We start from the raw sequence: 22,002 nt of genomic DNA, 5'->3' as shown, positions 1-22,002 counted from the left end.
CTATTAAAATTATTTCAATATGCAGAATTGTTCCAAATACCCAAAACTCTGGAACATAAGCAATGAGAGGTTTTGCAGAGACCACACTACCAATGTTAACGTCTTAAATCTGGGGCCTCATCCAAGCAGCATGTGGACTTCCAAGAACTACATAAACTATACCATGCAGATAAGAAAAAACATAGAAATGGAAGAAAATCTGGAGACTTTGGGCTCCTTGCTACTCAAAATGTGGTCAGCAGACCAGTAGCATCAGTTATCACCTGAGCTTTCCATGGGAAATAAATCAAGCACCAACCTAGACCTGCCAAAATAATCTAATTTCAACATGCTCCCCAGTGGTTTGTATGCACATTAAGGTTTGAGAAGCACTACTCTAGTTCACTGGTCCTCAATTCTGCTGTGCACTGAATCACCTTGAGAGCTTTTAGAACACTGGTTCTCAACCTGTGGGTGACGACCCCTTTGGGGGTTGAATGACCCTTTCATAGGGGTCGCCTAAATACATCCCGCATATCAGATATTTACATTATGATTCATAACAGTAGCAAAATTACAGTTATGAAGTGGCAACGAAAATAATTTTATGGTCACCACAACATGAGGAACTGTATTAAAGGGTCACAGCATTAGGAAGGTTGAGAACCACTGTTTTAGAAAATAGTAATGCCTAGGTCCCAGATTAGAGGGCACCAGAACATGCACGTTACAGAAAGTGCTTATCTAGTCCTACACCTTATTTTATGGATGACGAACTGAGATTCGGAAGTTAAATGATTTGCCAAGGTCAGAGGAAGTTACTGGCTGAATTAGGACCAGAATCTAAAAAATTTTAGGATTTTATTGCCCATAAGGAGTTGAAGAAACCACCAAGTTACCAAAAATCAAAATTAATTTTAAAGATCTACGGTTTCATTTTACCATATACTTTTTTGTACTATTTATTTTATATTACCCTTTGAACCTCAACCAGTATTTTTTGATGAGGGAGAGCATAATCTCCATCAGCCACAGTACTATGGTAGAGATACAGTGATACCTCAGGTTGGGGGCAGCAGTTAGGGTTGAATGATAGGACCCTGAGTGATTCTTATGCTTTCTGAAATGTATTTAATATTCATTTTAATATTATATTTTGGGGAAGGAAAAAAAAAAAAAGCATTTCAAAACCACTCCTTAAAAACCTAATCTTAGACTGAAAAGTCCAAGAACAAGGACAATTGCTGTGTTCTGATTTTGGAGTTTCCAAAAGCACAGAATTAGCAGACCCAAGAAAGAAACTTTTGCCACAAGCGCTGACCCTCTTGCTCGATGCTGATTATGTCATTACATTCAAATTGCCCATAAATTAGCACTAGATACATGGGGGTATGGTAGGAGGTGTGGGTGGAATGAAGGAAATTAAAACCTGCGGTCAGACTTGAAAAAAACATCCCATAAAGCAACGTATGTTTCTGACAGTTGAAACAGACTGCAAGACAGACAGCAAAACCACATTTCCGCTTTTTTTTTTTTTTTTGGAATGTATCTGTGGCTTTATGCCACCAAGTGATATTTTGGTTTACCAAAATGTACTCTTTACGGCCTTTTTAATTTCATGTTTACTTAACTTTCCTCGCTATTATTTATTTCTGTTCTCAAACTCAACCTAGGTAGCTTAAGACAAATGTCTTAAGGAGTAAAGGTTTAAAATACAGAATGTGCCTCACATTAGGGAAAAAAAAGAAAAAGGAAATTAACCACACACAAATAATTCACACTGACTACAGCTTCTATTATAATTTCAGTGTTTGTTTCATCAGGGACATAATGAACAATAAGAATAATTATTTCTTTTGAAACAAAGTAGTTTCTCAAGACAATCACACACTCAGCCTTATATTTACATGAAATTTCTCAACATAAAAAAGGGCACAGAATCACCAACCTGTCTGGAGGTGTTGGCCAAATGATACAAGGATTAAAAAGAAACAGAAGGAAGAAAACAATGACTGTAGCAAAGAATTTTAGTAATGGAGGAATAAGTTAGAGGATTCTATACAAATTTATAATGTTAAAAATCCTTTCAAGTGAAAAATGTCAAAATTCAAATAATTAACAAACTCCATTGGCAGTAACCAAGCAAAGTGATTCATGGCAACTCTCCCACATGCACACAGTGTCAAATGCCTTCCCTAAAATAAAAATTTCTTAAAACCATTGCCCACAAAGCACTACCTGGCTAAGTCAGCTGTGGTCTGGGTATAGAATGGAGTAACAAATAGAGGTCTTGTTGAAAAGAATCCTGAGGTTCTTGGCAGAAGAAAGAAAGGTTATATAGTATGAAGGCAAAAAAAGCAACAAACTCATTCTTTCCTCTCTCTTCTTTCACTCCCTTCTCCCTCATCAAGCACCCACAGCACAATTAACACCAAGTTCTCTGCCACTGACATCTCTTCTTCTGTGAATAAATGGAACCATTATTTTACCGCCTTGCAGAGGTCAACACCTTAGGGTCTTTCTCCTATGTATTTCCAATTCTCTAATCCAGGGGTCCTCAAACTTTTTAAACAGGGGGCCAGTTCACTGTCCCTCAGACCACTGGAGGGCCGGACTGTAGGCCCTGGGACGAGTCAGCTGCTAAGCAGGACAGGCAGCAGTGGCCAAAACACCTGGTGGGCCAGATAGATGTCCTCAGCAGGCCACAGTTTGAAGACGCCTGCTCTAAACCAATGAACTGCTAGGTCATAGGGGTTTCCCCTTTGCAGTCCTTCTGCGGCTCTCCTACCTAGTTCAGACTTCACTTCCTTAACCTTCCCCCCTCCTCTCTACCCCATCCCAGTCATGCCCCTCTCTACTCAAATCATTTCAACCAACATTCATCGAACATTTGCTCTCAGGCCTCATACCGGCTGCTGGGTGAATTAACAAGACAGAATAATATAGCCCTGCTATTTGATTCATCATCCTTTTCTTTCCCTGCAACATCCCAAACACCACAACTAGCATTATCAAGGCCTTCTACAATGCATCCCAAACCCGTCTTCCCTCACCTATCACTCAACAAAGCTGGGAACAGCACAGCCCGAACATGCACAGCAGCTTCCTTTCTCGAGGCTTCCACTCGGAATCCACCCCCCCCCATTTCCTTTATCCTGCCTAAGTGCTCCCCACCATGTTTCACTAAAATGTCCCCTTCTCCTCTGTAACAATATCCTTAATCACCCAAAAGCCAAAAAGACTCCCTCTTTTCTACCTGTGTCATAAAAGGTTCATCACTACACACTGCCTTGTATTGTTCACACTGGGCCAAATGATGTAAAAAGATTAGCTTCTCCATAGAGGCAAACCTTGTACCTCTCATAGCACCCTCGCCCTCAAAGCTCTCTGAACATTGTATGAGTTCGATTAACATTTGTTCAATGAAAGAATAAAAGCCATCATAGCCTTTGCCTTCCTTCTGTGGTGTCCAGCTCTACTGTCTTTTAACCAAGTCCCTCCCAATGAAAAATTTTAAAGCAAACAACTTCATAAAGACTAAGTTATTTTTCATTTAAATATTTAGCTTATAATTTTCTAATCTCTGTAAGTCCAGTTCTAGAGATTTCAATTTGAGAAGCTAAATATTTAAATTTAGAAAAGTTAATTTTGGGGGTTAGCCTTGAACAGACAAAAAGGAAGCAGCAAAATCATGACCCCAAAATGTAAAACCAAGTATCTAAGAAGTGGGATTTATAAATCCAATTTGAGAAGCAGGCACAAATACCATGTCACAAATGTGCATCCCAAACTGGATATAAAATAACCTAAAAATTCTTGCTTAGACTGTAAATCCTCTGCTTAGATCTAGTTAACATAGGTCCTTGCTATGATTATGAAAAAAAGGTTTGTTTACATAATAAATGCACTAAGCCTAACCCTGCTTTTCCTAAATCTGACACCTATTAAATGTAAGGCGGTAACTTACTAGGAGGTAGAGCTTTCAAACTATTGCTTCCATACTCCCGGCACCTTTAGAAGCACACGTTGGAATTTTTAGAACACTATTTCTCCATTAAGAAGCCCAAACAAGCATTTTCTCGTCCACAACTTACCCCCAAAATGTTCAACCAAGTCAGTTACCATGGAATTGCCACCACTGGCCACTTTAGGTCAACTATAATTTCTTTTGAGGTTAACCAAGGTAGACATACTTAATGGTAAAAAGCCACATTTCAAAACAGTTTTGTCCCCCCAAATCAAAAGTCTTTATAAAAATAGTTACTCAAGTCTCTCAAGTCAGCATGAGAGAATCCTTCAAACCATAGCTATCTTTTCAGATTTTTTTTCTACCTTTTTTCACGATGATAAGGAGAGTAGGGCTAGTGGTAGTTGTTTTAAAGTTCACAACACAGTGGAATTTGAAGGGGAAAAAAGTAAACCCAAGTAAAACTAAGGTTCACTGATCAGTGTTCATGCATTAAAAAAAAAAAAAAAAACCAAATGCATGTTCTCGACACAGACTACTTTAAAACTCAAAAATATTTTTTTGTTTATTACAATGTGATTAGACCTGGACAAAGACAAGTACACTGTACTTTGTCCTAACCAAAAGGATAAATAAGAGAAAAGAAATATTTTGTAGTGTTATCTGCCCTGATCCCTACACTGAGATGGATGAGGCCAAGGCATCATGCTGAATTCTGAGAAGGCCCCATCTATAATACATATCTTAAACCAATGTCACAGGGGAATGACTGAAATGATTGAGAATTCTCAGCAGAGACAAAGTAAGGCTAACGAAGGCAATACTTCTCAAAAATTTAGACAAGGAGTAAGGTGAATTCTAGTTCCTATTGAATGGGCAGTCAAGACCCATTCATAAGAGAAAAGATAATTACAAAAGACCACGGAATATTCCCATTCAGAACTTAAAAACAACTACCACTAGCCCTACTCTACTTATCATCATGAAGAAAGGAAGAAAAAAAATGTGAAAAGACAACTATGGTTTGAAGAATCCTCTCTTACTGACTTGACTACAGAAGGCAGACGGGACTGATTCCTGGCCTATCTCTATTCTAAGAAGTAACGATGCCCAAATGTATAACTTGCTTGGCCATAAAAAGGCAACAGAATTTAGCTATATTTTCCTCTTGCTGAAACAGAGTTTTGCAACCTTAGCACTACTAAAACTGTAGGCCTGATAATTCTTTGCTACAGGGGGTTGTCCTAGGTATATATGGTGTTCAGTAGCATCCTAACCTCTACCTACCAGGTGTCAGTAGGAACTCTGAAGTTGTGACAACTGGAAGATACTAGACATTCTCAAATGTTCTCCAGGCAAAAGGAACTGCCCTGGTCTGAGACTACTCATGTAGCTCTTTAATTTGGATCCCAGTTTCCTTGCTGGATCAGTAAATGCAATGGATTCTGCTCCCCCCTGAAAAAGGTACACAATTGTGCTTATGAATTCAAGGACAATATAGATCCTTTCAAATTCATCCAAGAACCTGCATCCCACCCCAGGGAGGCACTCAAAAAGTTTACAGTCTTCTTGACCTTTCCATGTTGTTAGAAAAGAAGGTACACTGCCTGTTTTGGAAATCTCATAGACAGAAATACAAAAGTATCTGGAAGCCTATGGTCAATCAGGCAATGGACCAAGAGCACAATTTGTGATAAAAGATGTACCAATGGGTCCACTAACCTAAACCTAGTGTTCATGTTTAAAAAAAAAAAATAAGAAAACCCTACCCAACCCAAGTTAAGACTCTTGAGAGCTGTTATTAATTGTAACAATTAAGTTCACTATGTGTAAAACAGCAGCAGACTAGGGGGATTTAAAAAGCAAAAACAAACATAAATCTTACTTTATTAAAACAGTGACTTAAGATGCACTTATTGACAGTGATTCAGATTGTGGGCTCTGAAGCCAGAATACCTGGGCTTGAGTCCCCACTCTGTAACTTACCAGCTGTGTAACTCTGGGCAAATTTCTTAACTTCTCTTCCCCTTAGTTTCCTCATATACAATGAAGATAGTCCCCCAAAGGTTTACAAATTAAACAAATTACTGAATCTGTAGCATTTAGTGCATCACTGGGTATTCAGTAGGTACTCAACAAAACATAACCACTTAACTGTTATTATTACCACTAACATTTGCCCAAGACATACCTATGGAAAAGTCTGTAACTCCATGTAGTCACTGACACCCTCTGAGTCTGTAGTAAGACCGGTAAAATGTGGCCCTGAGTCTGTAGTAAGACCGGTAAAATGTGGCCCTAACTATAAAAAAGCAACACTGTAGACTATTCTAGGTTGTGAAACATTGGTAATACTGAGATTATTTTAGCTATCTACAGCAGCCTAACGCTGCTCAAAGTTCTTCAAAGAAAACTACAACAGCTATATTTCCTCTTATACCAAATTATCTTATAACTTAACGAAATGGTATGCCTCTAGTATGAAGCAATGAAAATAGGGATGCTCATTTAAAATCATATGATGTTAAGAGTTTAAAGATATCCCATGGTGTACATATACCACAGTTTATTGATCCATTCGTTGGTTTATGGGCACTTAGGCTTCTTCCATTGACCTAGCAATTATGAATTGGGCTGCATGTGACTCTTTCTAAATGTAGAATATAAATGTCTTAACACAATAACTAAGAAAATGACATGAAGGCTATGTTAACCAGTTTGATGAAAATATTTCAGATTGTATGTAGAATCAGCACACTGAACCCCATGACTGCATTAATGTACACAGCTATGATTCAATAAAAAATAATTTAAAAAAAGAATTTAAAGATATCTTAGGATTAAACCATCTGGCATGGACTCCAATTCTAAATTTCAAAAATATCAACTACCAGCTTAAGGACCTGTGGCAGACTTGACAAGAATTCTCAATCTCTGATTGCCTATCTAGGACTTTTTTGCTCATCATAAAGCCCAGTCCACCTTAAGAGCTGAGAAACAGATTTAAATGTAGGCAGATGACACTCAAGAATATAAGATGCTGGAGAAAATGCAGTGAAATATAAAAACTAATAAACTACACCATTAGCTGTTCCATCATTCATTCATTCATTTCCTATATCAGGTTTCAGGCATCGTTTTAGGTGCTAACAGTACAGCCATGAATGAAACACATTCTTCCATTTTGGAACTTTTAGTGAAGAAACCTGATCTCTGCTATGCCCCTGATTCAGAAGCTCAAAAAGCCCAAACATTTCCCTTCTTCTATTTATGATTAAATCATTTACATATGATGAATTTAACTTTCCTAACTAAAGGGTCTCTGAAGAGACAAGTTAAGAAAGCCCTAAGGATTTCAGACATCAAGTTCATTGTAAGTCACAGTTTACAGACATGCTTTCTCCTGGAGCTAGAGAAACTGACCATCTACAATGGATTCTGGAAGGGTAGTAACTCCAGGAGCTAATTACACCACAGGTAATAAACAACTAACTACATAACAACTCACACATCTTCAGAAGAAAATTAGTGAATCACATTAAAATCCACACAATTTCAGAAACCATGTGATTAAAATTCTAATATATGCCAAAAATACAAAACCTAATCATTTTATATATACAAAACTGACATTACATAATATAAAATACTAATGGGTATTACACTTTATTTTATATATTTTTTCATGTTACACATTTTCTGATCACTGCTCTACTTTTGTGTCAACGTAACTTTGGCCTGAATGCTGGTCTAAAGAAAAATCAGTGACTTGTAGACAAACTACTAATTAACTGTGAAACTTTCTCGTTTAACATCTGTGTCTCATTATGTTAATCCATAGGATGGGGAGAATGCGTTATCAACATTATTAGGGCTTACATGAAAAAAATGGATGAGAAAGTACCTTATAAAATATAAAGTACTTTATAAATATACACTTCTACTCCTAGCTCCATCAGGTAATTTTGGATTTTAAGAACTCTGAAAGTAAGTGTTAAAAGGGACTTTCTGAGACTAAAAAAGAAACTGACAGTCTCGATTTCTGTTCACTGGATCACGGAAGGCAACAAACCAATCAGTTATTTTAGGTCAAAGCTAAAAGAGACTGGGGGACTAATTAGCTAATTTTAACATGAGAGAAAAGTTCTGTCCTAAGAAAGTAATACCACAGCTGGCTGTTATTAAGATCAGAACTAGAACCTGAGGCACTGGACTCAGTCAAATATTTAGAGGTAGATAAAGAAATGATGCTGGTGGTAGAGCATTCCAAACATAGCATTTGGAATAAGGCAGAAATATCATACCAGTGTTCTGACCTTGAGTCAAACCAAGGATCTATTTTACTAGCTGGCTGGTCCCAATCAAGTTATTTAGGCTCTGTCCCAGCCTCATATGTAAAATGGAAATGCAAATAATTGCAATCTCCTAAGGTGATTGTAAGAATAAGTGAAATAATATCTGCATGATAAACTAAAATTGCTTACTGTTATTATTTTACTTTCAACATTATACCATCTCCACTAATATAAAAACTAAGATTTTTTTCAAAGTTCCTCGTCCCTTAAGAACTTGAAGCTTGTCATTTCTTTACTGATCTGGAGGGAAATTAGCTAAACACACCACACAGTATACTTAAGATCAGTGTCTCCTCTTCATCTTTCAAATCGCACATACACAGAGCTATTAATAGTAAAAGAATTCTTCAGATACATACTGATTTAGTGACACAGTGATATTCAAACTGAATTTCAAATGTAGCTGGGAAGAATTCATGTTTTTCCTATTTAAAAAGGCAGCCTCAACATGCTAAAATACCTATCTCTTTGCTTTACTCTGACTCGTTCCTGAAAGGCATATCAGGTTCAGTTGGTTTTACTTCCTCTTCCTATGTGTCATTTTTCTACAAACTTAACTTGTAGATACAGGCCTACTAGTACGCTTGCAGGTTCAGTATTTATTATCTATCCCGCAATCCAAATACACCCTTTAAAAATTTGAAATCACAATATTCTTAGCCAGCTACAACTGTGAGTATTCCTTCATTCACCAAGCACACCAAGAGCACCAGCACCTACTATGTGACAGGAACAGTTCTCAACATCAGAAAATAAAAGATCCTGCTCTCACTGTGCTAACATTCTAGCAGGAAAGGGAGACAGGCAATAAACAAGAATGTAGCTAGTAGAGCCTGCTTGCATAGCATAGCTTAGGAATGAGGGACAGCCAGTTTCATTAAGCACAATGCTAAAAGTGGATCTTGGCTTTATATTTCAATGCGCTGATCCTAGACTCCTTCTGGGCAGGACATGGCACTAGAAGAGCAGAGGTAAGGAGAGGGAAGAGCTGGAGCTGAACTCAAACACAAAAATCAGATCTCTCAATAGAGATGAGAGTGTAACACTCTTGGACTGCCAGTAGCATCACCATGCCCCTCATGTTGCAAAAAGCCAAGAGCCATCACAGAAACAAGCACTCACTTGCTGTTTGCAAACAGTGTGGTCAGTGAAGGTAGCCCTGGAAGGGAAGTCAAGAAAAAAACCTACTATTTCCTCTTCTGCCAGCGACTCTCACTATGCGACCTCTGGTGCATTCACTGACCTGAGTGAACTCTGGTTTCCCCACCCGAGTGCTGATCCTCCCTGACTGTGACACTGGGCTAGTCTCTTAAGCCCTTAAGCCTCAGTGTCATCTGTTAAAGGAGGCCAGTGGAATGACACTGCTTGGCAAACTGTCGGGTACTCCACTGACAGAAGCTATTTAAATAAATAAATGGATCCAAGCTTGCTACCTGCTTTACAGAACATCAGAGAGATTAAGGAGAACATATAAAATGTCTTAAGCTCTCTGCAAAGAAAGGGTGTTACAGAGTACTAACGCTTATGATTTCCACTATGACTATTCTTTCTAGTTACATTTCCTTCTATTTTCAGATTCTGTAACCGAAATCATCCACGGACCTTTAGAAGTAAAAGACAGAAAATAAGAACAAACAGAATCCTAATTACAATAATGAGTCAAAACGCTTGCTAAGAAAGCCAATATCCCTCCCCCTTCCTCTAACCTCAGTTCCCTAGGCTGCTGCAAGCAACAGGGCCCTACAAAGGTCCAAGTGCACCATGGCGTGCCCAGGTTAGGGAGGGGCCTAGTCCTGTGCTGGGAGAAAAGTTATCCCTTCATTCCACAAAATGCAGAAACCCCCTCCACACATAACTCTTTGAGTTATTTGTGGGCAAATCCTCAAAAAGATTGATAAGGTGATCCACTCAAGACACCTTAATGGACGTCTTTTGCCTCTTTGATGAGCCAGCTAAGAAAAGCCACACCTTGCCCATTCGTCCCTTTGCGTGGAGCAAGGGCTACTCTCTGCACCTCTCTAAGGGTAAATTTTGGCTCAGTGATACAGAAATAGCAACAGCTTGGCATAAACGCTGGGTCAATTCCAGTGAAAACACAGAGGGTATATAGATTTGTGGTTAAGAATGCCAGCTAAATCCCTCTTTACAGACAGAAAACAACTACCACTGACAGCTGTTACTACGGCAAAGTCAAAACAGCTCTAACTTTCACTTTTGACTACAACTTGTGAGCTCCTCCCCCTGTGGGGTAATAATTTCATACCCTCTATTTGCAGTATACTTACTTCAAACAACTCCTAGCCTTGCAAATTGTTATTATCAGCGTACTCAGTAACCCATGCCTATATGTGTTGCTTCCTGCTTCTCTCCAACAACCCCATGTACAAAAATAACTTAGCATGACTAGATCTGCCATGATTGAGTTGGTTTTGTTTTTTTAAGAGGGTATGGAGAGGAATCAAAGAACGTGCTTTCTAGAAATCACATCCCTTTCACTCTTTTTCTAGCCACTGAATACTTTAGTATTGTTCTGGAATGATAAACCAGACTATTGAGTCACATCAAAGATAATACAATTTCTTCATCAAAAACAAACACAAATTCTAAATGCAGTATCTAACATTTAATCCCAACTAGCTTCCTCTATTTATTCTATAGTGCAAAAGAAAAAGAAAATAAATAAAATTCTAGGAAAGGAAAGACCAAATGAAGAATGTGAAGAACTGTGGGCTGGTGCCTGTACCATCTCCTTCACTGAGGTTCTAGTAACACCTAAATAAAGATATGTTTCATTCATCTGGCCCATTAGTCCCAACTCAACTTGAAATAATACTACCTAGGTGCTAAGAACTTTGCCCATCAAAATATCCAGCAGGGATTAAGAGGCAGTGAGAAGAAACTATCCCTTTGTCTGAATGCTACACAAAATCTTTTAACAGGAAAAGCAAAACATCTGCCTTCATTTAAAAGTTTGATTTGTGTGTGATTTCCTGCATCTAAGAATCTAAGAACCTTTTTCTGAACTACAAAGAGGCCACAAAACATCACATTTTCCCCTCTCAGCGTCCCCCTTCAAAAGCTCTCAAGATGGCGATTAACAAACAGGCCCTTGTCTTGAGGCATTAGTCTTACAAGCCACAAAGAAAAGATAAAAGTTAAACAGAAGAGCAAGTTTGTAAGCAAATGTGAAATAGGTTGCCTAGGGAGGAAACACATTCCATCTTGATAAGCAAGCAGCTCTCTTGGCCCACTTGTGGGAGACTCCAAGTGAAAGTGACTCTTTCTCTCTCACCCACAGAAAGCCGTCTGGATGGAGAACCCAGGCTAAGCCTTGCAGCCCTGGTCTCCACAGACAGTTGCTGAGAATCCCCACCACCCTTAAGCGGTTCTGGGTATGAGCCTAAAGTTCAGGGACTCAGGGACAAACTCAGAGATCCCAGCCTCCCAGGGATGAGGTCGGATCTGAATCTCTAGCTCAGGGCAGACCTATCTCATAGGAGAAATTTTCCCAGGTAAATTTTTATACAAAGTCCAGAATCCACCACCTATTAGCTTTATCACCTTGTGGAGATCCAAACCTGTTTAATCAATCACCTTTTGATTGGACAGAGTATCTTTTAGGATCACTGTGAGAAATAAGGATAAGAATTTTGGCCATGTGCCCACATCAGTGGTAAGTACATGCCAGATACAGATGTGTAATAAATGTTCATTTCCATCAGAAGGAAATTCTAATTCCACTCACCAATCACTGCTTTAGGTGAAAAATCTATAGATATTCCCCTTTGGTACCTCAAAATAAAGACAAAAAGTGAACAGGTGAAAAGGGACAAAGGAAAAACTCACAGTATTCAGAAAACACTCACTCTAACAAATATATACACCTAACAGGTTAAATTTCATCCTCCTGATGTGTGTCTCTTGCAGGTGCTATAACAAGTAAAAAGACACCTCAATGGGTCCTGCCACCTGGTTATCAACGGCCCTGATGCCAGACTCTCTGACAATTTTCAAAAAAAAAAACAGAATTAAAAATCTATATACATTTAACTTTAATCAAAGGGAGTAAGGTGAAGTTGTCCTCCTACCCCAAATGTCCAAATCAGAGAAAAGGTGAGAGAAAAAAAAAGAAAAAGAAACTCCATTTGGCTTTAACATAATTATAAAGTATCACCAGAGGATACGCAATTCAACGTTAGAAAAGGTGGCTTTAAACCTTCATTAAAAACACAAGGACCCCACCCACCCACACACAATCTCCTAAATGCATCTGAAGTCTACATAGTCAGCAAAATGTTATTTATAATTGCTCTTTGAGATTTTCTAGGCCAGCAGTATCCACCATTGTTCAGCCCCTTTAGATTCAAAAGAAAGTTCTATCAGCAAAATTTTCATTGGTCTGTCAGTTAATTTCTGTTAGAATACCCCACCTTTGATTATGGTTCCCTTTCATTATCATACAAGAGTTCAATCCCGTCCATTTCTGGGGGGAAAAAAAATAAGAAGCCACCAAGAAAGAATATAATAGATACATTTTGACTACACACTCAAACACCCACTCCTAGATCTACTCTTCCAAATCTGAGCACAGACAATAAGATAGAAGATGTACAAGAAACTGGTAACATTCAAAAAAAGTTACCTTCAGGTAAACCTGGTCTAAACAGAACTTTAAACAAATCCCAATGCAAGCAGTGTCCCCAGATAAATTTACTGCACCCTAGAATCAAGTACACTTAAGGCTAGAATGTCATGCTAGTCATATTACTACTTCAACCTCAATAAATCTCTTCTTATTCTCCAAATCCTAGGCTGCTTTCTAAAATAGTTCACTAAAAAGCACCAACCTAATTAACAACAGCTTCCTCTGCAACAGTGGCCTTGATTTCACTTATTTACACATTAACTGCAGCCTCCTTTTGGCCAATCCAGTCTATTCTCTGTACCATGCCGAGCCTTTTATCTGCCCTGGACAGCATTTTCTCCAGCAGATGAAGTAGATGCCGATTGATTTGCTGTCGAGCATGGTAAATTAATAGCAACAAATTGCTGAGGGCCCGTCTTGCTGCTCCACCATGCTTCGGCAGTTTTGCTTTATTTGCTCCATGATGGGCAGCAGTCGGCCTCTTCAAGTCAATTTCTTCTTAACAACCTGCAATACTTTTCAATGGTGAAAATAGAGCTGTTCCTTGTAAGTCAGAAATCAATATCCTATTGCCCTTAGAAAATGCTAAACAAGCAGTATTGGCAATCCACTTGGTACTGGAGGGTATCAGATATAATGCAAATCCATACTGCTTCCCTCCTTGTAGTTATTACAGTTTGCTAAAAGGTTCCTAATGTCATTTATCATCATTTACCATCGACCAAAGAGGCTATGATTATGATATCCTATCAGTTGGCAAGGCCCTTTCATTTCTATTCAATTAATATTTTAGTAGCACTCAAATGGTTGTGGCCCTAATCTCATGATAAAATTTACATGGCTTGGAATGAAACAGAAGTTTTCTTGCTTTGATTTAAAAAAAAAAAAAGACTATATACACACATGCATATATATAAATTGTACACATAAACATTTATACATACATGTGCAGTACTCACTTTAAGATTGTGTTGCAGATTTCAAAAATTTTCTAATGATTTTTGAAATTCAAATACTAAAGCTAAATTTTTTAAAAGCAAAGAGACTTTCAGTTACAGAATATACATATACATGTATATTGACTATGAGGAAGTCAAAAGAATGTTCTCATTCTCCACTTTTCAAAATCTAGTTTATTCATCTCCATGTATAGTTCTTACAGGGTGAATTCACATACCTACTGCTCCTAATCTACATCCAATATTCACTTTTTAGAGTGATAACTACTGCTGTCAGAGTCTATCAGGGAGGACTTCTCTAATTACAGCATTACAGATGAAGGATAGGAACAAGCAGTATTTAGTAATGGTGTCAACGGCATACTGCCTGTGATCACTGACCCATTTTGAAGTCACGCTGTATTTTTAAAGAATAATCAGCCAAAAAAAAAAAGTAACAACTAAACCCTAGGCCAACCGTTCTATCCAAAACAAAAATAACAACAACAAATTTCCATAATTAGGACAATCCTTAGGGAATAAAGGCTAATAGTCTTTCATTTTTTTTTAATTCCGTTTTGAAGGCATCATACCAAAACGTGTGTCATTTCTAATCATGTCCTATTTGTACCATCTTTACTTTTGTGCTAGAAACAGTGGCAATTCTATTGCCTAGAATGCTGTATCCTAACTTCTTTTTTTTCCCCAACTTCATCTGCTCACCTCTATCAATCCTACTAAAGATTACCAGAAATTAGATTCATATTTTATGCTTCAATTCCATGTCATGTCACCAAATTCCACTTTTAAAAAAAAATCCACTAATTCTACCAGACTAATGCTATTTACTCAGTTACCAAAATTTAAATTAATTATGTTCTCAAACATAATTGTTAAAAATTGGCAACATTATGCAGGCTTAATTAAGATTAAATCCAATTTACTAAATGTACTTTAATTGGTACTAATTACATTAGCTTTCATTTTGGAATGACAAATTCCCCATAGGTTTCACTTTATAGTTCTCCATCAGCATCAACACAGGGTGAGTGATGATGAGCATCACACGGAAATGGGAGGAGGGAGAAACACCGACCCCTACCCCGTTTGTCAATGCTTCATACTTTTATCCTTTTATCAATTTGCTAAGTCACAGAGTCATGATCACAACCATCGTTTTCTGTTCCAATGAAAAATTTCTCTAAAAATAAATACTGTGGCTGGCAGCAGCCAAGAAGAACAAGAGCATTAACCAAAAAATACACAAAGGTTTCAAATATCAGGGCTACCAATTACTAGGGTACTTCCAAGGACTCCGGGGACTCCTACTCTTGAACCCTTCGAGACACAAATCTAATAAGTGAATAAGCCTAACCCGATCTTGAGAACTAGGCCCAATTATGCCGCAGGGCAACTTCCCTGCATTATTGCTGCTTTCCATTACAAGGGTATCCAGCCAGTGCATCTGGAAGAGAGACTAAGAGGAACTAAGGCCGTCTGCCTAGGAAAACAAATAAAGACAGATACGCCTCTGTGCTTAAGGGGGAGAAAGAAAAGAAAATATAATAAGTAGGTGGTTTGCAGGGCTGTCTGTATTTCATAATGTGATAAACTGCCCTCAGGATTCTTGATATGATTGAATTTAAAAGCAAGAGAAAAAAAGGAAAACTGTACTCTTCTCAATTTTAAGTGGATGGCATTTGAGGCCAACTGGTCAAGATGACAGAATTATAGACGTATAAACTGTGTAAAATTAAGGAATCTCACACAGCCCCTCCCCCCCCCAAAATATATACAGCCAAATAAAAGCTGTGTGCATCTTAGAAATGTAGATGGTACACGGAGAACTGGACACTATGTGATTAGGGTAAAAAACATACAGAAGGAGGAAAAATAAAGGGACATTAATCATCTGCTCTGATCTTTAAAAAGCCACTAATTAATCTTAGAAGCTAGGGTGAGGACAAAACATTTAAGAAAATATGAACAAAATCCAGATCTAATTTGAAATGTAATAAAGATAATTAACAAATAGTATCACTCATGTAACTTATTCCTATAAGGGGTCCATCCATAAGCTTGAATGGATTTTGTTAAAGCAAGAGATATTTACATTACTAATATAAAAAGAAATGGCAAAGATGCCAAAATAAGAATTTGACATGATTCAAACTATATACTGTAATGCTAATACTGTAGTTATCAAATTATATACAAAGTAAAATAGTATCTGAAATAAAAAGTCCTCAGTCTAAATAAAGACTCATTTTTTCCAACTTGTTTTCCAGTACTAGCCATCCAATGGCCTTTATTGTCTAAGAGTCAACCTTTTAAAGATCTACTACTGGGCTATGTTCTGAGCCTGTGGTAAATAACTATACCCAAATAGGAATCTGTAACTAGTAACAGCCTAATAATATGTGCTCATTTCATACTATCTTAACTTAGAAAGTAATGACATCCACCTAGAACGTAAATAAGAGACGAAAAACAGTGAGTCTTCCCTTGTCTTTTTCCCAGCGGGCAAACACAGACACACACCTATTCCGAAATGGTTGATGAGAACTAAAGCATTCTACTAAGAGATCACTAAAAATAAATGCTTCCTAGAGGAATTATTATTGCCAAACAATAATTTTTATATATGTACATACACATATGTACATGTACATATATATATGCTATTCTTCTGTCCAGGATACATAACCAAGTGATTTTAGTCTCTTGCAAAAAAAAAAAAAAAAAAAAAAAGGCAGTTTGAATTTATATCTCTTAATGCTTTCTAACTAATCATTATCTTTTTTCTTTCTCTCTTTTACCTGAACTAATTGCTAGATTTCAAGGCCTGTTGCTGAACCTTATCACATCCTCCTATCAAGCTCATTTATTCTGTACAAATTTTGAAGTAACAGTTATAGTTCCTGGTAAGACCCAAATAAGTAGCCTCAGGAGACTAGCACAAAGATTTTACATCAATTTATCTTGTAGCTCCACAGATTTCATTTTGATCCTCCTAGCTCACCCTCTATCCATTTTTTCACACCAAGCCAATAAAATCTCCACACAATTTAGTTTTACTTTTTAATATTTTCAAAGAAAACTCTCTCATGAGACAAGTTTGAAATGTTGGAAATACATCAGCAACTCTTTGAAAAGCAAAACAAGATATATTTTAAAATTTAGCTTCCTGCTTTTGGAAGTGTACGATGTTCAATATGCAGACTTCTTAAAATATTTTAAAATTATTAAAACTAAAATCATGTGAAAAATGAGGAGACACACATGAAAACAATGGCATTTCTCAGTTACCCTATCTTTTTAAACACAGGTAGCCACAACAATGTACACAATAAAACTGCAAAAAAAGTGCAGCAATTATTACTGTCATTTAAAATGGTTACAAAGAAATAACTTACCTGCTTATGCATTTCTATATTCAATCCATAAGACATTTCATAATACTGTCAAAGAAGGAAAAGCAATTAAATTTGTGCGTTTCATCAGTCTCCCTAGTTTGTTCAAAATGCACCAAGTATATTTAAAACAAACATAAAAGCCTCTCCTCAACCAAAATAGGCATAAAACCTATGCCAGTGAGTTAAGAGGCAGACCCAATCATCATCTGAAGCCTAATAAACTAGAAGCCACTTTAAGACACAGATTCTAAGAAAATAACTCACAACACTTAGAAAAATTCAGTTGAAACACAGTAGTCTTAACATTTGCAGTTGTCCTTATAAACCATAAGCATGTTTGAAAATTCTGTACCATAGGGACTACAATTCCTAGGCACAGCGGACAAGATAATGGCAAAAAAAGATCTCATACAAATACTGATATTTTCAAAGAACAGTTAGGAAAGGTGAGCTACGTAAGGCACTTTCTCATTTTTAGCATACTGCTCACATTCACATACTCAAAGTAAAACAGCTTGATAGAAAAATGAATGAATGAGTTACTCTGGAGCCTCTCCGAACAATTAAAAATATGTTCCAGAATACTTCCATAAAAGCAGACTGGATTTTTTTAACCATGCAGTAAAACTGGCATTGTAGGAATTCTGGCATAACAATCAGTTATACAGGAGACTACAGCACTCCTCAAACCAATGTAACACTACAGAAATTGAAAACAAACACAAATATAATTGTAATAGTAACATAAAGAGTGAGGAAAAAATATGAAAAAAGGTCTGGTGTCTTCTTACTCACCATTGTTTCAAAGAACACATTAAAATTTAACAACATACAGAAAAATTATGTGGCTAAAATTGTTTGGAGCAACCACAACGTTAACAACAAAGAAAGCCACTAACACAGAAACATTTTCCTTTTGACTAAACAAAACAAAATTGAGGTTGTTTTTATTTTTTTTAATCTGTAAAAACAAAGCAGAGAAAATCATACCCTACGTGGCCGAACTTTCTGAAAATTCGAATCAAAAGCTGCTTGTCAAAGGCAAGTTATAACATTCTAGAATTACAGGTTGCTACTATATACATTCCCACAACCTCAAATGCATGGACAGAGTGACTGTGATCTATCCCCAGCCTCCAGCAATTTCAATGTATTCTTGTTTTTCGTATCCCAAACTAATAGGCACTTTGAATCTGTGACACCGTTTTTCTTACCATGACATAATGTCGCTGCATCTCTGTCTTCTCACTGGCGAGTTTCTCACATTCCAGCTTCAGACTGTTCGAGATATAAAATAATCTAAGTGTAGTGCAGAACTTAACTTACATCCTTCAACTCCAAACATACATTCTCTCCTCTAAACCTCACCTACAAACAGCAATCCAAATCTATAATACAGTCTTAAATACTACCCTCCTTATGGAAAGAGAGGAAGGGGTAATTATAACCAGCCTGGACTTGCCCTTTCAATAAGGATCTAATGTGTGATTCTTAGGTTTTGGGGGTTTTTTTTTAAGTTTTAAGGAAATAAACCCTCTAGTCAATTTAATTTCAGAACTTCATCCAGAATTGAGTATTCACTGAATTCACTTAATAAAACAAGGAAATAAACGTTAATAATGACTACATAAACCAGCACAAATAAACACCCCAAAATGTCACAAGAGAGTTTGTTTCTTTAACGTGCTAGGAAAAGATTAATGAAAACGTGAATATAGCATGTCTTATGAATGATGTCTTGGTTTTTTTCCTCCCTCCAAACATACAGACAAGTTGAATACCACCACCCAGGGGCAAAGTGTCGATAGAGTTCAGTGCCTTGTTCTTACATTTATGAAATAAAAATTATGCATCAGAAAAAGTCAAAGAAAAACGTTTCACAGGCACTCTAAGGCCAATAATCGCCCCTAAGACAAAAACATTTTTTCAGCACGAAAGTAATGAAAAAACGCTCACTCGGACTTTCCAGGGCTTTCAGCTCTTCCGTGAACGGCAGAAAGAAGTGAGAAGGAATCATGCCCGGAGTAATAAAAGAACCAAGAAGTCAAAAGGCCCCAGAATCTTCTCAACCTTCCATTCTCCTGGCCCTAATAAATCAGTATCTCAAGTTTGGCCTCAGCGTTTTCCAAGTCTTCCTCAGTTTCGATTATTCTGCCTTTTTTTTTTTTTTTTTTAATTTACGGGAGAAGATAGAAATGCTTAATTTCTTTACACCTGCCTAAAGAAAAAAAGGCCTCGACTTGCCCCTTTCGCTCACGGGGGGTGGGGGTAGGTCAAAAAAGGGGGGAAAGGTAGGTGTTTGCATGTGTATGTGGGAGAGAGACAAGAGCTAAGCAAACAGGAGGATCAGCTAAAGTCAATATCGTTACCTGTGGTACTGAGCCTGTAAAAACTGAAACTCTTCCTTAATCCGATCACAGGATTCGGAAATTGTAAATTTAAAGGGTTGAGCAGGCTGATGCGGTGCCTAAAGAAGAACAATAAAATATTTAATTAACCCACATCACAGGCGTAGCAGGGAGATGAAGAAAACACACGCGGCGTGAGCGGGGGAGGGGGGAGGAGGTGGTCACCGCGCACGCAGGCAAAAAGCGATTAAAAGTCTCCTCCAGCCCCCCGCCCGCTCCCCTCGCCCACAGCCGGAGTCGGGGCGGGCTGCGGGGTGGCCTGGGCCCCAGCGAGCTCCCACCCGCGGCCCCCGACTCCGCGGGTTCGAGCCCGGCTCCCGCCCCCGGCCAACGGCGGGTGCTCAGGGACCGGCGCGCCGCGCCCACTCCCTCCTCACCCGGAATCGAAACTGGCCCGTCGGGGGGACCCGCGCCATGGCGTCGGGCTGCGGTCAGGCAGGGGGAGGGGGCGCGGCCGCCACCCTCCCGGCTCGCTGCTGCGCTCGCACGCTCGCACGCTCGCCCCGGGGGCCCGCGGCGCGAGGGGCCGGCGCCCCGCACTTCGCAGCCGCAGCCAACCCAGCAGCGCCGCCGCGGAGGGCGCCCTCCCTGCCCCGGCGTGGAGTCGCGCCTCCTTCATCGCTCGCCACCCCCACCCCCCAGTCGCGGCGCGGGGACCGCAAACGGCTCCACTTGGCTTTCAGGAGCTTCAAAGACAACAATAAGAAAATGGCTACAACTCAATTGCCTCCCGCACCCCCCTCCGAGAGTGCCGCGCGCCGGGGGGGTGAGGGGTAGGGGGCCGATGGCGGGCGGGCGGGCGGCTCCCGGAGCGGGGCGCCCATTTCGGGCCGCTCTCCACGCCCCTCCGGCCAAAAGACACAACTCCGCGCACGGGGTGGGGGGCGACACGGGGAATCCCCCGGCGCCCGGCGAGCCCGCGCCCGCGCCGCCCGCACTCACCGGGTGTCTAGTCTGCGGGTACATCTTGCTCAGGTCGCGAATCATCCAAACCGATTTAGTTGGCTGCGCTAAGCAGAAGCGCGCGGCTCATTGGCTTTAATGGCCCCGAGGAGGAGGCGGCGGCCGGCAGGGTCTGAGGGGTGGCTCGGGCGGTCCCGGCCCCCGCCGGGTCTCGCGTGACGCGGGCGGCAGGAACGCGCGGCGGCGGCTGGGTGCCGGCGACCGGGCCGCTCCGCATTCCCCGCGGGCGTCACTGGCCCGCCGCGGGCATTGTCCGGCTCGCGTCTCCCGCGGCAACGCTCCGCCGTTCGCTCCGCTGAGGCGCGCCCGCCGAGCCTAGCACCGCGGCCGCCGCTCAGCCGGCCCGGAAAGTGCGAGCTCCGCTCCCCACCGCCCGCCGGCAGCGCCGCTCGCTCGCTCTCGTCCCACTCCAAACTTTTTTTTTATTTGTCTTTTAATTGGTTGTTATTCCTCCGAATGAAGGATCTTTCTTCTTCCCTAAAAGCAAACACAAACTCCTTTGGTTCGGAAGAGGTCTCGGCGGTGCTTTTTGGTTTCTCTGGAGATTTTTCACTTCACAGCAACGATCTTTTAAAAGGCACCTTTTAGCTTCTTTTACCACATCTCATTTCCTTATTTTTCTTCCTTCCTGTTTTCTTGTCTTTTTTTTAACCCCAAATTGAAGGGGATTATAAAAATAAAAGAGTGAAACGCTTGCGGCTTTTTTTTAAATTCTCTCTCCTTTCAAACTCTGCGAACACCACCTCAAAATAATATACAAGTGTGTGAGAGGGGGAAGAAAGCAGCCAACAGCCCAAACAGCCGCTCAGAACAGCTCTAACAACACGCTCTGTGTAGGTGACTTCTTTGACCAAATTTAGCAGCAGCTAATCATTAACATTCTGATACATATTCACAACCGTCCGTGGAGGGAACGCGAAGCATCCCGGGAGATGTAGTACGCCTGGGGCGACCGTGGCTGAGAATACGGCCAAATTGACTACAATCACCGGCGGGCTGCGCGACCGTTCTGGCGTGCTCTCCAAGTGCCCCGCCCATCCTCTTCGCGGTGGGCGTCTGCAGCAACCAATCAGAGGTGGCTGAACATTAATCGCCGTTCTGTGTTACTGCCCATCATTTCACTGCTGACAAATGGCAAGACAGAGGGGAGGAGTCAACCGGGCTGTAACCCACGTGGGGGCCGGGCGTCGCCTGTGACTCCGACCAATGAACGAAAAGTGATGGGGTTGGAGGAGGCGGGGCGGAGATGGCCCGCCCAAGGCGGAGCTTCGCTTTGGCTGACGTTCCTTAGCGCGAGCGTTCGAACCGGGGAAACATTTGTTCACCTGTCA

General features: G+C 40.0%; 1 protein-coding gene across 4 annotated transcripts in view; it reads right to left on the bottom strand.

The window, feature by feature from the left end:
• Positions 1-21,694, bottom strand: part of LOC100948361 (transducin-like enhancer protein 4) — a 143,593-nt gene extending 121,899 nt beyond the window's left edge. For 2 of the 4 annotated variants that reach the window (XM_012813798.2, XM_003782968.3), the window contains exons 1-4: positions 20,651-21,694; positions 19,670-19,767; positions 18,515-18,578; positions 17,301-17,345 (exon numbers count right to left, since the gene is read on the bottom strand). In XM_012813798.2, coding sequence (XP_012669252.1) covers positions 17,301-17,345; positions 18,515-18,578; positions 19,670-19,767; positions 20,651-20,695 — 252 coding nt within the window. In that variant the 5' untranslated portion in view covers positions 20,696-21,694. Of the gene's footprint in view, positions 1-17,300; positions 17,346-18,514; positions 18,579-19,669; positions 19,768-20,085; positions 20,294-20,650 lie in introns of those variants that run through there. The other 2 variants (XM_023508213.1, XM_023508217.1) reach the window with 1 other exon arrangement.
• Between the last annotated feature and the right edge of the window lie 308 nt (positions 21,695-22,002).

The sequence above is a fragment of the Otolemur garnettii genome, unplaced genomic scaffold (genome assembly GCF_000181295.1).
Source record: "Otolemur garnettii isolate 467f Iridium unplaced genomic scaffold, OtoGar3 scaffold00006, whole genome shotgun sequence".
In the NCBI taxonomy this organism is placed as follows: Eukaryota; Metazoa; Chordata; class Mammalia; order Primates; family Galagidae; genus Otolemur; species Otolemur garnettii.
Note: the sequence above shows the minus strand (reverse complement) of the source record. Positions and strands in the feature narration are given on the sequence as shown.